A 15,329-nucleotide genomic window follows, 5' to 3' on the forward strand; every position below is an offset into this window, starting at 1 on the left:
AAAAGAAAAATCCGATACGTGTCACATGTGGGCACAACAAAACAAAACAAAAAACGGAATTGAGCTGCAGTGTAAACATAGACAAAGAGTAGCATGTCTACTGTAGTCAAGTGTAAAAAACAAAAAAAAACACAAAAAAAAACACACACACACACACAAAAAAAAGAAACACAGATACCTGGGAAAACACTATATACTCGTAAGTACAGTCACTTCCCGCCACTGACCTGCGAGCAGATGAGGTCTCAAGAGAGCTAAGAGACAGCATTAAAAGACGCATGCACTCATGATGAGTATGTCTTCAAACGTGAGCGGTAGCACACGGAGAACATCATGAAGACACGTGTTGGTGAGTATACAACATGTGGCTTTTCACTGTGTCATGTATTCGTTATTTAAATCTACAAATATTGCAGGCAAGCTCATTTTCAATCTTGTCAAGAAGACATATAGAAACAGAAACAACAAAAAAACATTCAAAAGCAAAAAATAGTCCTTGGTCATATTGGAATGGTACACGGTAACAATTGTTTTCAGTATTTCAGGACTAAACACAGTGCGTATTCTGCCTTTTGCCTCAAGTCAGCCGGCTCCAGCTCACGTGTTATCTTGAACAAGATAAGTAGAGTACAAGAATGGATTGGATGTTTTTTTTTTTTTTTTTTTTTTTTAAATCAAGTTTAGTCTTAGTATGGGGAACTTTGTGCAGCAAGACTTTGTAAAGGTAGATGAGCCGGTGTATAAAAGATGGTCATCCTGCCAGTTGTGAGTTTAGACTAATCTTACTGAGGGATTTTGCCAGCTTCAGCTAACAATATCACAACTGTAAACCAAGCAGCAGACAACAGTGGCCTATTATAATACCTTTGTAGACTGGATGGCTAATGTTTATTCCCTGTTTTGACTATAGTTCAGGGGGGGGAAAAAGGACATTACATCCTATTTCTGCCCCAGTAACTCAGTCTGTAAGGATTTGAGCTTTGGAGTCAGAGGACACAAGTTCAAGAGTCATTGCAGTCAAAAATGGAAAAATGTTTGGCTTGTCTGCTTGCTTGTTGTCAATTGCTGGTGTGCTGCTGAATAAAGCATTGTCGGCATGCACCACCCAAGCTCACGCTTGAATGTACGGTGTGTGAGCTGAGATAACATTATTGCTACCTTTGGGTGAAACTTGAGTTGTAGTGTTTATTAATTACTATGTGAAGAGTTCAAATGCAAAAAGTTGACATCTAAATTATTTTGTAAATCGAGTAGAAGATTGCCATTTTCTTGTTCCAGGTTAAAGCTACTCAATAGACTATTTAGATTTAATATAAATTGAGCATTTAAAATGCTAATTAAAAAAAAAAGCTTTTGTTGAAAAGGTATTTGAAAGTTGTCTTTTGATGTCATCTCATTGCAAAACCAGACAACTGCAAGAAAAAGATTTGGCTGAAAAAGACTGAGGGTTCATATGGATGTGGAACCCAATGTGGGGAAGCAAGGCAGAGAGGCAGGGGTGTATGCATAAAAAGCAATTCCACAAAATTGAAAAAGGCATTCAAATGGTACTTGGAAGTCTAAAATCACTAAACAAAACTATGAAGACTAGACTTGGCAAGGACTTGGACTGAGACATCAAACAAACGGGCAACAGGGCCTCACAAGACCAATGAATCGATAAAAAGAAAGCAGGGAATCAAATATAAACTGATGAAACAACAATAGATACCTGGACAGGACTAGTGGCTGAGGAAGCTGATTGGATGTCGGGTAGACAAGCCAACACGTGAACACAATTTATGAGACAGACAATAACAAATAGGAGACAAGGAAAACATAACTAAAAAGGAAAACTGATAACTAAAACAAACTAATACCAAATTAAAGGTGCATAGAGTCCACCACTGAATGATTCTCTTTTCTCTCTCTGCAGACGGTGTCAAGTAACAGGTTGTTATGAGTCGCCAGTGTGCGGGAATGTCAGGATGCCCAACCTAACGTTGTCTCCTTACTTTAACCTCACCATGTTCATGAACATCGGCCCGTACCGCTACCCGGCGTTGGCCTCGTGCCTCCTCCTCTACCTCTTCATCGTGTGCGCCAACTGGGCCATCGTACTGACCATCTTCCGCGAGAAGAACCTGCACGAACCCATGTACATATTCATCGCCTTCTTGTCCTTCAACGCCCTGTACGGCTCCACGGGCTTCTTCCCCCGCTTCCTACTGGACCTGGCGTCCGACACGCACCTGATCCCGCGTGCCGCCTGCTTCACGCAGATCTACTTCATCTACACGTACGGCGCTAACGAGATGACCACGCTGTGCGTCATGGCCTACGACCGCTACCTGGCCGTTTGCCACCCGCTGCACTACCACACCAGGATGACGGTGAAAAAGGCACTGACACTAGCCAGTCTGGCGTGGCTCTTACCCGCCGTCTTTCTCATCACGCTCATCTACCTGTCCGCAACCTTGCCCCTGTGCGGCAACGAGATCCACAAAGTGTTCTGCGCCAACTGGAATGTCGTCAAGCTGTCATGCGTGCCCACGGTGGTCAACAACGTGGTGGGCATGTTCATGACCATCTGTACTGTTTTCCTCCCATTAGCCTTCGTCCTCTACACGTACATACGCATCATGAACACCACCAGGAAACGCTCGGCCAAATTCAAGGGGAAAGTATTCCAGAGCTGTTTACCGCATGTGCTCTCATTAGTCGTTTATTCCGTCACTGCGTTTTGTGATATTGCGCTGAGCAGGTATAATGAGGAGGAAATGAACCCCTTCGTTGTCACCATCTTATCTCTAGAGTTTTTAGTCATTCCACCGCTTCTCAACCCCCTGGTGTACGGTATGAAGCTATCATACATACGCAGACACATCTTCAAGATGCTGTAAGACTTTGCCCAAGCATAACTGTATTGTAGACAATCACAAAGTAAAACGTGAAATGTCACAATAAATGTGTTGCCGTGTGATTTATTTCATATAGGATAATAAATATATTGCATATTCCTCAGCATGTCTAGTTGAGTAATGATGTCTGATTCCTTGCACACCGCAAGAAAACTCTGAGTCCCCTTGTACTAAAAAAAACAACAACAAAAAAAATAAAATAAAAAAACATCCGTCTGTTTTTCTCGAAATTTGGCTGTTCTCGTGGCCAACCTATCTCTTCAGAATTAGATTGCGCCAAACGCTGTCATGAACTTAACAAGCAAACGGCACAGCAAAAAAACCTTTGATGTCAAGTCGGAAGCCGCAAAATAGCATCCAGCCACAGACTATGAATTTGAGACCCTTGCCAACATGATCTTGTTAAACACCTAGCTAGCATTGGCTCAACTATTATGCTATCACACACTAGCCAATTCTCAATATCAAGAATGCAGAGTACGGTCAAGTGAAGTGTGAGTATGGTCTTAAAAACGAGAGTGTAATTCCTAAGAACGCTAGTAGTTTCTTTGTAATTGGAACGGTTGTGTACTTTTAAACTTGCCGCTGGCTCTGACATGATTCCATAATTTAGCACAATCTTTGGATATTTTCCCAGTCAAGTCTACACAAGCTGATGCATCCTTGTTCTAAGCTAGTAGACAAGAACAACATACAGGTTCCGCGCGGTCTTGGTTCATGCGTACTTTCAAATGAAACAGGACTTGGGCTGTAACTCGTTTCTTAGAAGATCACAAGGATGTAGGAACGCTAATTGAGAAATGGCTTCTGTCTTCCCCATACCTTTGCTAACATTCTAAACTAAGTAGTAACATATAGTGACACTAACTCAAAAAATAACTTGTTTATTCCACATCAGACAAATTTTACGTTCAAAAAGTTGACAAGCCTATTTCGACAGAGTAGAAAATAGATGTGTTTTGAAATGTAACGAGTAAACGCAAAACATAATCAGAAAAATGAATACTCGAGTACATACACCTGGGGAAAAAAGGACTACATTAGTACAGTAACAACAAACAACATATTTGTACTTTACTACCCGCCACTGTGCTGAGATCAGATCAAATCCCAAGCGTGCAAAGAGAGTGCATTAAAAGATGCTTGCACTCGTGATGAGTGTCCTTAATTACACGTGAGCAGTCGATCACCAAGAACAGCATGAAGACACATGTTGGTAAGTATTGCAGTATGTATGTAGCTTTTCACTGTGTCATGTTTGTAATCTTGAATTTCAAACCTTTCAATTTCAAGCAAGGTTTCAAAACTTGCGCACAAGCTCTCATTTTCAGTGATATTGAGACGATTTAGATATGGAAGCAACAGAGCATAGTGATAAAAAATATTTATAGGTGAAATTATATATTTTTTGATGATAGAAATAATACATGGTGGCAATTATAACTATTGTAACAAGTATTCCACTAGTATGCAGCAAAGCATTTTGAGTAAGTGGGTCACTGATGGTGTTGTGGTACACTTGACTGACTTTAGTACAGGTAACGTGGCTTTGGTTCCATACAAAGCCCATATGCCCATATAGTCTGTGGGCATCTTCAAGAACTTTGCCTGAAAAATAAAACTCTTGCAAGTGTGGGTATTACTTATTTAAATTATATTAAAATTAACATTACATTAATGTTAATTCATCTTATATATTAAATAATGATGTTTGCAATGTGTCTTACCTATTGAAATTTGTGTTGACACAACTATTCAGTTTTTTTTTTTTGGTGAGAAAATGCAGCCTATTTTAGAAAATGATCCTAGAATTCAAGAAAGTAAAAACTTGGCTTGTTATAAGACTAAATTAATTATATTTGGAAATATTACAACAGTAAATCATGCAAGATTATAACTAGAAGATGTAGATAAACAAAGAGTACATGAGATAAAATTTCTGGGGATAATTGCAGAAAATAAAATCTGCTCAGATACAAACTCTCAAAAATCTTCTCCATCTTGGCAAAAGTAAAACATTTTCTCAACCAGAAATCATTGCATATTCTGTACTGCTCTGTAGTGCTACCACGAATGTGTAGAGGTCTGGTGAACTACAACCTCTGTTTGGATTGCAAAAAAAAAATATATATATATAATGTTGGATACTTTCAATACCAAATGCAACAGTTTCTACTTTCTACAAAATAAAATTTTACATTTTATTTATTTTTTTATCTTGTGGGATTTAAAAAGTGTGCAATTAATGCATAAATCAAGACAACTTACTGCCGGGCAACAGACACAATATGCTTTCAGACAGAGGGTGGCTATGATTTGAGGGAATTATGTATATAATTTGAAGACAAAGAAGAACCTTTCTGCATGTGGAGTGAAAATTTGGAACAGACTGAATATTGACCTACAATAATGTACAAAGACACACCAGTTCAAAAAGAAATAAACTCAACATTTTGAGAAGTATAGGGAAGAGGAAGGGCTTGTTAATCAGACGTTAACACTGGCTATGTCACATTATTGTTATTATTAATATTGTATGATTATTGTTGCTGTTATTGTATAGAAAAAGTATAAGGTACATTGTGTATTAATAATAAATAGGATAATAACCTTTATTATTAATAGCTGATATTGTATATGAGCTGCTTTTTTTTTTTAAGAATTACGTATGTAAATTATGCATTGGAAATATTGTGCACTGAATATAATATTATAGTGCATGTAGAAGTATTCTATAAAATTGACAAACAATATTGATATATTGATCATGTAATATAGACTAAAGGGGTAGGAACTCATTAATTTAGATTTCGTCTTACTCCTTTTGAAATATGTGTAAACAAGTATTTCATTACTAGTGACTGGGTTGACTACCGTGCAACTTTTTCTTGTGCTGATTTTTATTAATGCCCCTTTTCTGTTATGTTTCTTTTAGTATATATGGTCTTTATAGGTGTACTTAGTTTTTTCCCTGTTATTAATTGTATAATGTATAATTATGTTTCCTAATTATTGTGAGAATTTGTTAACATGACCAGCGTAACCGTGGCCCACCAATGAACATTTATCTTTTTTTTCTTTTCACAGACGGTGTCAAGTAACAGGTTGTTATGAGTCACGAGTGTGGTTCGAAATGATGCTCAACCTAACGTTAGCTCCTTACTTTAACCTCACTATGTTCATGAACATCGGCCCGTACCGCTACCCGGCGTTGGCCTCGTGCCTCCTCCTCTACCTCTTCATCGTGTGCGCCAACTGTGCCATCGTACTGACCATCTTCCGCGAGAAGACCCTTCACGAGCCCATGTACATATTCATCGCCGGCTTGTCCTTCAACGCCCTGTACGGCTCCACGGGCTTCTTCCCCCGTTTACTGTTGGATCTGGCGTCAGACACGCATCTCATCTCGCGCACCGCCTGCTTCACACAGATCTACTTCATCTACACGTACGGCGCTAACGAGATGACCACGCTGTGCGTCATGGCTTACGACCGCTACCTGGCCGTTTGCCACCCGCTGCACTACCACATCAGGATGACGGTGAAAAAGGCCCTGATCCTGGTCGGCCTGGCCTGGCTCTTACCCGCGTTCCTCCTATTCACGGGCATGTACCGGTCCGCCATGCTGCCCCTGTGCGGCAACGAGATCCAGAAGTTGTTCTGCTCCAACTGGAATGTGGTCAAGCTGTCGTGCGAGTCCACAGAGGTAAAGAATGTGGCGGGCTTGTTCACAACCATATTTACGGTTTTCCTCCCGTTGGCCTTCGTCCTCTACACGTACACTCGCATCATTAACGCCACATGGAGACGCTCGGCCAAATTCAAAGGGAGAGTATTCCAGAGCTGTTTGCCGCACATGGTGTCCTTTGTTATTTATTCCATTGCCATGTTTTGTGATATTGCCCTGAGCAGGTATAATGTGGAGGAGATGAACCCCTTCGTGGCCATCATTTTATCTCTGGAGTTTGTGGTGATTCCGCCAGTTCTTAACCCTCTGCTGTATGGTATGAAGCTATCGGATATACGCAGACACATCTTCAAGATCCTGTGAAATCGTGGAAGTCAGTGGGCCTAATTTACAGGAGAGTCAGCAATCTCTGACATGTCACATCACATGGACCAGTACTGGGATGACACTTTCCTAAGAGTTGAAAGTTGAACAAACTAACTACTTCGCAGTGTCAAGCAGGAGTCACAAGGAGCAACAGTTAAAAGGAGTCATCTGAGCTCAGTATTTCAAACATAATCTAGCATTAATCCTAGTTCAAAACAGAGTATTTCAAACCACATTTAATCTTGAAGATTCAGATGTGCAAATTCATTTCTGCCTTTAATCCAGATTTGAGCCTGTGTTGGGTATTTAGAAACATCAATCCTGAATCTGGATCAGATAGATTCTGGGGGGGAAAAAAGCATGAAATTAATCCCACTTCAAGGTAGGATTAGTGTGATCCCTGTATTAGTTTCACATATACTTAGCAATAAATATCACTTGTATTTGTCAGGAAAATGAGCATCCATCAGTGATGGACTGACAAACCTTTCCTCAGTAGTGAACTACAGTACAATGTTGCCCACAGTTTTAGATTTACACTTGGAAGAGAGTAAAATAAAGAATTGGAAAAAATAAAAAATAAAAGTGACTCAAGGGGGGAAAGAACTTTCCCTTTGTTTATGCTCAGTAAAGCTGTTGGATCGCTCACAGTTTGTCTTGTGTTTTGATTGCATCACACTAGTTTGTGATGTCATTTTACTGATATAAAGCTCTAAATAAAGGTCAGTGACAAGGCAATTGTTTAAACAGAATTTAAGCGAACATTGACTCCATACGACAGCCAATATTTTGAATGGCTATTTTATACTTTTGCATTGATTTGTCAAAGCCTTGAGATCTACAGACCACTCTATGACTCTTATCAACAAAAATGTAGAAAACATCAAGTAAACCCTTCAAATATACAAGCTACTTACACAGCAACCTCCATGACCATGACCAATCCTACGGCGTGCACAAGTGTTGCGTATAATAAATAAGGCCATGGGACAGAAAATATTTTGCATCTCTATATTTGTTGCCCTCCAATTCACTGCTGTCTGAGTCCCTCCCACATTTTTCTACTACTTTTTTCTTCAAAATTTGTAACATTTACTTGAGTAAAATTTTTGAATTAATGTAAAATCATCAAATAGAAAGTATAGTCAGAATTAAAGTCTATTCTAATAACTTTCTTTCATCCTTGAATAGAATACTGTTAAAACTGTGAAACAAAATGATCAAAATGGACAATTCTCAGAACTTCTCACACAGAGGTTTAGTTCTGCTCACGAGCACCAGACTCAAGCAGCATTGGATTGCCAAGCTGTATAGAGGTAACTTGAGCAGGGAATTTTGCTCTGAGAAGATACACCAAAGGCGTTCAACTAATATACTATTTGAATTTGTCTCTGCAAAGGGCGCAAACAACTTTAGAGTCCATCAACAAGCACCAAGCATGTTAAATCAGAAAGTAAAACTACCTTTTGTGCATGTTTATTCATCTTCCCGCCAGTAACTCTTCCAAGCTTGGCTGCACACCGAGTTAGCTGAGTTAATTGAGTTTTTTTTTATTTTTTATATTTACTGAATTTATTTTAATTCATTTGCTCCCAAAAACGTATAAACATGTTCTATTTGAAATGTTTTAGGTGTCCCAAAGACGTATTTATACTTTTTTTTTTTATTATATATGAATACATAAGGCTTTGATGCAGCCACTGAACTGCAGAGAATGGTTGAAGCAATGGTAGTTTTTACAAAAACGGTCAGGAGGTGGCAGCAGAGTATAAGAGATCAACCAGGGCCATGTTTCAAACAAGCTGTTTTCCCCACAGCTCTAAACAGATTTGTAAATAATGATGAAACGTAGCTATATTCTAATGCTAATTGCTGCAAAACAGAAACAGATAGAAATATACTTCTTTTTCCTTATGAAAGAAGAGCCTCTAATCTTCCTTTTGGTAGGTTCCATGTTTTTATGGCAATAGAACACAATACTCTGCGGGCTTAGCAAATTCAGTCAAAATCCATTGAAACAGCCGGGAGCGAAGTGAAAATGATGTAAAAGTGAAGCGAAAATGGCTGGGAATGAAGGAGTTAATCTCCAGAGTTAACGCTTCAATTTTGACATCCTTACTATTTTGACAAAGTAATGAGCAGAAATTACAGATATTTATTTTCAAATGTAAGATATAAATGCAATAAGTCGTAAAAATAAATACCGTATTCATGTGAAGTACAGATAATGGAAAAAAAATCTACTTAAGTACAGTAACAAAAGATTTGTACTTTGTTACTACCCGCCACTACGCTGGAGTCAGATCAAGTCCCAAGAGTGCAATGAGACGGCGTTAAAAGATGTGTGCACTCACGGCGAGCGTGTCCTCAAACGTGAGCAGTCGATCACGAAGCACATCATGAAGACACGTGTTGGTAAGTATGCGGTATGTATGCAGTATGTATGTGGCTTCTGAGTCTGTCATGTTTGTAATCTTGAATTTCTTGAACATTTTGAAAACAAATTTTTTGATGTTTGTCGCCAGTATTCCACAAGTATGCAGCAGAGTAGTTTGACCAAGGTGGTCGCTGATGGTGTTGTGGTAACACTTGACTGACTTTGGTGAAGGCAACATGGCTTCAGTCCCACCCTGACAGTGTTCATGGTCATACGGATGACTAATGTATGTGGTGAGATTGACTAGTAGGCAAGTCTAGCGTGTATTCTGCCTTTTGCCAGAAATTAGTCGGGACCGGCTCCAGCTCACATGATGTGACTGAACAGGAGAAGTGGTGGCTATGGGAAATGAATAAATGGATGTTTGTTTTCACCAGGTTAAGTCTTGTCCAGGTAACTTTGAAGTTGCTGATGAACAGTGGCATGTTGCCTTTTAAGACTTTGGAAATTAGTTCATAAAAGTGTCCACCCAACCAGTGATTTTTCGAGACCAATTTTGCCACGCGGTCCAGGGAATTATTCTGTGGGGCACAATGAACAAAACCAAGAAAGCCTGCAAGGGCCTGCTTAAATTAAATATTCCTTACAGACTGAGGTTGCTGAAATTTTGCATATCCCTTTCCATTGCTTTTTGCCTGTAGTTAAAAATGGTAAGACAAAAAAATAAACTGTCACCATGTCCTAATTCTGCACCAATACCAAGACTATGATATGCGAGGGCACAGGTGTGGATAAAAATGTAGAAATGGCAACTAGTTGTTGGAGAGCTGCTGCTTTGCTTGCTGGCGACAATCGAGATGGAGCATCTTTTGCGTACCTCTTTCATTCCGAATCTCTCTTTACACGCCTGCATGTGCGTGATTTGCTTCTGTGCGTTGTGTACAACACAAAGGCGAATGACAATTAGACAAAAGTGTTGAAGTTGACACTGAGAGAGACAGACAGAAGACTTCGGAGCCTTTTTTTTTTTTTAAGAGAGAGGACATAGAGCAGGAAAGAGAGCCTGTGATGAAGAGAAGCATGAGATACAGCAGAGAATATACTGTACAAGCACTTCATACTGCTGTATGTATCTTAAAGTACTTTTCCACCAGGTTCATGCCTGAAAAAATGTCTGCCACTGTGTGTGTGTATGTGTGTGTTAATTTTAATATCATTGAAATAAACAGTAACAAATAAATGTTTATTTAACAGGGATGACAGAATCAGAATTCGTTTGTTGCAACACTCTCAAAATGACCATGAATTGTCTTTTCTCTAAATCTGATCATACACATGAACTATTCAAAATGGACATTGGCCCATCACAGTCAACTTCAGATTTTTTTCCCCTCATAATGTCGTTTTATCATCATGAAACTCCTCATCCGAGTTAAAGGAATGAATGTAAAAGGAGTGAGTAGCATGTTGACACTTTAAGCACATGAAAATAAGCCAATAAAAATATTTTAATAAGAAATGGAATATTAAGGTTACAGAAGTAAGCCAAGATTTTAACCCCACCCAGTCATTAATGAAATGAATATACATAAAAACTGACTTTGGCCTTCCCATGGTTCCTTTGGAAGCTGATTTCCCTTATTTTTCATAGAAGGTAATGTGTTTTGCTAAAAGGAATAAGTGTCTGATTCAAAATCAGTTGTTCTTACTAGGGGTGTTAAAAAAAAATCGATTCGGCGATATATCGCGATACTACATCGCGTGATTCTCGAATCGATTCAATAATAGGCAAAATCGATTTTTTTTTTTTTTTTTTTTTTTTTTTTTTTTTTTTTTTTTAGGATTCACACCTTAAGCATGGAAGAATGTTATATGAACGGAACATTAAGCCTTAATATTTTATTTCAATGCTGTTCAAACATGAAACAAATTACAACCTCTATAAGACTGAAATTTCAGATAAATAAATAATACATTTTCATATAAATCTTACACTCTACAAGCTTACTGATTAGTATTTTCTAAATTTGAATGAAAAAAAATCGCAACAATCGACTTATAAATTCGTATCGGGATTAATCGGTATCGAATCGAATCGTGACCTGTGAATCGTGATACGAATCGAATCGTCAGGTACTAGGCAATTCACACCCCTAGTTCTTACGCCATTAAATATTGCCTCAAAAAAGAAAATTGTAACCCTAACAACCACTGCATGTTTCTCTTTTCTCTTTCTCCAGACGGTGTCAAGTAACAGGTTGTTATGAGTCGCCAGTGTGCGGGAATGCCAGGATGCCCAACCTAACGTTGTCTCCTTACTTTAACCTCACCATGTTCATGAACATCGGCCCGTACCGCTACCCGGCGTTGGCCTCGTGCCTCCTCCTCTACCTCTTCATCGTGTGCGCCAACTGGGCCATCGTACTGACCATCTTCCGCGAGAAGACCCTGCACGAACCCATGTACATATTCATCGCTAGCTTGTCCTTCAACGCCCTGTACGGCTCCACGGGCTTCTTCCCCCGTTTACTGTTGGACCTGGTGTCCGACACGCATCTGATCTCGCGCGCTGCCTGCTTCGCGCAGCTCTATATCATCTACACGTACGGCGCTAACGAAATGACCACGCTGTGCGTCATGGCCTACGACCGCTACCTGGCCGTTTGCCACCCGCTGCACTACCACACCAGGATGACGGTGAAAAAAGCCTTGACCTTGGCCGGCCTGGCTTGGCTCTTACCCGTCTTAATCCTCACCACCGTTATCTACCTGTCCGCAACGCTGCCCCTGTGCGGCAACGAGATCCACAAGGTGTTCTGCGCCAACTGGAATGTCGTCAAGCTGTCATGCGTGCCCACGGTGGTCAACAACGTGGTGGGCATGTTCGTGACCATCGCTACCGTTTTCCTCCCGTTGGCCTTCGTCCTCTACACGTACACTCGCATCATGAAGGCCACGTGGAGACGCTCGGCCATATTCAAGGGGAAAGTATTCCAGAGCTGTTTCTCGCACATGGTCTCTTTTGTCATTTATTCCATCGCCATATTTTGTGATATCGCCCTTAGCAGGTACAATGTGGAGGAGATGAACCCCTTCGTGGCCATCATTTTATCTCTGGAGTTTGTGGTGATTCCGCCAGTACTCAACCCTCTGCTGTATGGAATGAAGCTAACGGATATACGCAGACGCATCTTCAAGATGATTTGAGATTGTGGAAGCCAGTGGCAACACTATGCCCAAGGCAGGAGTGACAGCAAGCGCAACATCAAGTAGCTTTTCAGATCAAGTAGCTTTTCAGTCGTGAGGCTACTTCGGCGATCGCATGCTAGCTTCCACCAGAAACTACAATTCCATTCACTTCTAAACGCTTAACGCATCCCTTCCATTTGAAAAAAGTTGACAACTCGTTACCCAATTATCTGTCTTGTAACCTTCCATACAATTTCCGACCCATGATTTTTATGTTGTAGTTGCTGTACAGTTGCTATGTCCCTTAAGATTATAATGTTTGATGATGATGATGCATTTGCCTCTGTCGAGTATAAATGCAAATATTCCTTTTCCTCATCACAGTTGTCACTAATGATGATAATGTTTGCTTTTCTGTCATATAGAATTGTGCATCACTCTACTTTTGAGTTCTTAGTCAAGGTTTCTCTGTTCAAGTTTTTTCTTCAAGGCCATCTGAATCCAGCCTCTGTTGTTACTTTGTATTTTTTGTATATAAAGACGTTTCCCAACTTCTGTGTCTTGTCGTTTCAATCCTCCCTCCACAATTCATGTGACAAGAAATTATGTTTATATCACAGTATTTTTGTCATGCTTCCTTTCTAATTAAAATGCTTTTAAATATTAAAAAACTTTGAGATACCGCATCATGTTTGTGGCCACAAAAATAGCCATTGTGGCCGATTGTAAGAAATTAACATCAAACCAAATTTGTTTGCTTGTCATATAGGAACTTTACCTCATAATGTTAACGATTCAAATATACAGTAAGACGGTACATATCTTTATCTTAGCACAACTTACCTAAAATCAGATGATCCAAGTTTACAGTCCCAAAATTGTGGCAATGTTAAAGAGATAGTTCCGGCACTATTTTTCCATTTGTTCGTATCACTGCGCGTCGCCCTGTAGACAGCTGATAGATGCGCCTTCCGCCTTCGAAAAGACAAACAAATTGTAGATTAGTGTGCGTCTATCAGCTGTATGCGGGGCACCGCGCAGTGATACGAACGAACAGAAAATTAGTGCCCGGCGGTAATGGGAGTCTGACCTTTTTTCAGGAGGGAATTTTGTGATGCAAATGTATCACTCTTTTGAACACAAATTGTTTTCGAAGAACAACACTTTATTTAGGTAGCCCCAGCCAACTCGCCGGACTATTTTCCTCTCGTCCAACACCGGACCAAAATTCGTGGCACACAACGTTGTCAGGGGTAAGTCAGTGCTGATCGCACACCACTGGAGGTGAGGATGAAATAGAGATTCGTGTCAAAAAATCTGAACTATCCCTTTAAGGTCAAGCTTCACAGTCCAAAAAGGATGTAGTGTCCGTAAGCCAGAGATGCCTGCAAAAGGTTCCTAGGTATGTGTTGCTAATGTATCAATTGGCAGTGGAGGAATACAGATGCTATTTTAGCTGCATGTGGACCTACCAAGACCAAGTGGCCTGGTCAAGTCAAAAGTCCAAACCTGAATTACAATCACTAAAGTGCCGCAGTGCTTCAAAGTTCTTTGTTTAAAGTGTAACTTTATGAACTACTTTCAGCTACGATTGGGTGTGAAGTGCTTTTGTGTAGCAACACCAACACTTCTTACTATAAGCACATATTAAGGTACAAAAAAAAATAAAAAATCTAATCTGCTTGGCTGGATTCTCTAGCACATTGGACAAGAAAAGATATTTAAACAGCAGTAACAGAGTACAAACAATGAGCACGCAAATTAGCACAAGTTCCTGGGTTGCAATCTGGCCACAAAACACACAGTTCGTGTACATCAAACGCTGCAGCTAACCAGGCTCGACCACAGAGACATATAAAATGACGTGGACTGCTAATGCCATTTTACTCACTGTCGCAAGAAGTGAGACCACTGGCGGTCATCTTGTGTTGCCACTCTCTAAGCATGCTTAACTTCTCTGCAGTGATTTTGCATTATTTTCACTTTCAGCAAAATTGCCAAGTGTGTGGCGTACAGTGAGGTTGTACCAAATAAGTCTGGGAGAAGCTCTTAATGAACATCTCATCGGTAAGAATTAAATTATAAATCATCGCTCAGAAAGTATATCTCAGGGTGATACTTAAGGATTCATCTGCATCATGTTGTCAGCACCATCAACAATTAAATCAGAGCAAGAAAATGGAAGCCTAAATTCTGTAAGTCATGATTCATGATAAGCTACTGATATAATACTGATATACTGATATAATATACCCTGAATGGTCGATGCAGCTAATAAAGTTAAAGTCTCTCAGTCTCAAGGCTCTCATTAATCCATCAGGGCGTAAAACACGCACTGAAAAAAAAAAAAAAAGTGTTTTCAGCAAAAAGAGAAGTTGTCAGTCAGTTAAAACACAAGCAACATAAGATGGCTGCCCTCTGCCTTCAACAGAGGGGCCGTTGTATAAGTCCATGGCCCAGACTGTCAGGCCATTTCAATGGTGCAACTTTTCCACCACAGACCACTCCTTACTTCTTAATTCAACAAAAATGGACAAAACAAGTAACACTTCAGCGTTTGCCACAAATCCATAAAATGTAAGCACTACTTACAAAACAACATCCATGACCAACGTACGACTCTTTCTTCTTCTTGTGATTTTTTTTATTTTTTATTTTTTTTAAATATGGCGATTGGCAACCAACTTTAGGTTAATTACCGCCACCTACCGTCAATGCTACGACATGCACAGGTTTTGCGCATAATCTATGGGCGGGGAGACGGGGGTGATGCGTTCATTGACAATGGGAAAACATAGGAGCTTCACGA

General features: G+C 39.9%; 4 protein-coding genes across 4 annotated transcripts in view; 3 read left to right on the plus strand and 1 right to left on the minus strand.

Annotated features, from left to right (window-relative positions):
- The window catches only part of LOC144030844 (olfactory receptor 10A3-like), a 29,470-nt gene extending 14,313 nt beyond the window's left edge, over window positions 1–15,157 (minus strand). The window contains exons 1-2 of the mRNA XM_077537478.1: window positions 15,113–15,157; window positions 13,364–13,495 (exon numbers count right to left, since the gene is read on the minus strand). The gene's annotated coding sequence lies outside the window, so the exon portion shown is untranslated. The remainder of the gene's footprint in view (window positions 1–13,363; window positions 13,496–15,112) is intronic.
- On the plus strand, window positions 312–2,882 carry LOC144030417 (olfactory receptor 1D2-like). The gene is made up of 2 exons (XM_077536698.1): window positions 312–349; window positions 1,916–2,882. Exon 2 carries the CDS (start codon window positions 1,968–1,970, stop codon window positions 2,880–2,882), a length of 915 nt encoding a protein of 304 aa, XP_077392824.1. The 5' UTR covers window positions 312–349; window positions 1,916–1,967.
- On the plus strand, window positions 6,019–6,951 carry LOC144030487 (olfactory receptor 6N2-like). Its single transcript, XM_077536843.1, has one exon. The coding sequence runs from the start codon at window positions 6,034–6,036 to the stop codon at window positions 6,949–6,951; it is 918 nt and encodes a 305-aa protein (XP_077392969.1). The 5' UTR covers window positions 6,019–6,033.
- LOC144030846 (olfactory receptor 6N2-like) lies at window positions 11,585–12,538 on the plus strand. Its single transcript, XM_077537480.1, has one exon. It carries the CDS (start codon window positions 11,624–11,626, stop codon window positions 12,536–12,538), a length of 915 nt encoding a protein of 304 aa, XP_077393606.1. The 5' UTR covers window positions 11,585–11,623.
- Window positions 15,158–15,329: the final 172 nt, after the last annotated feature.

The sequence above is a fragment of the Festucalex cinctus genome, chromosome 11, assembly GCF_051991245.1.
Source record: "Festucalex cinctus isolate MCC-2025b chromosome 11, RoL_Fcin_1.0, whole genome shotgun sequence".
In the NCBI taxonomy this organism is placed as follows: Eukaryota; Metazoa; Chordata; class Actinopteri; order Syngnathiformes; family Syngnathidae; genus Festucalex; species Festucalex cinctus.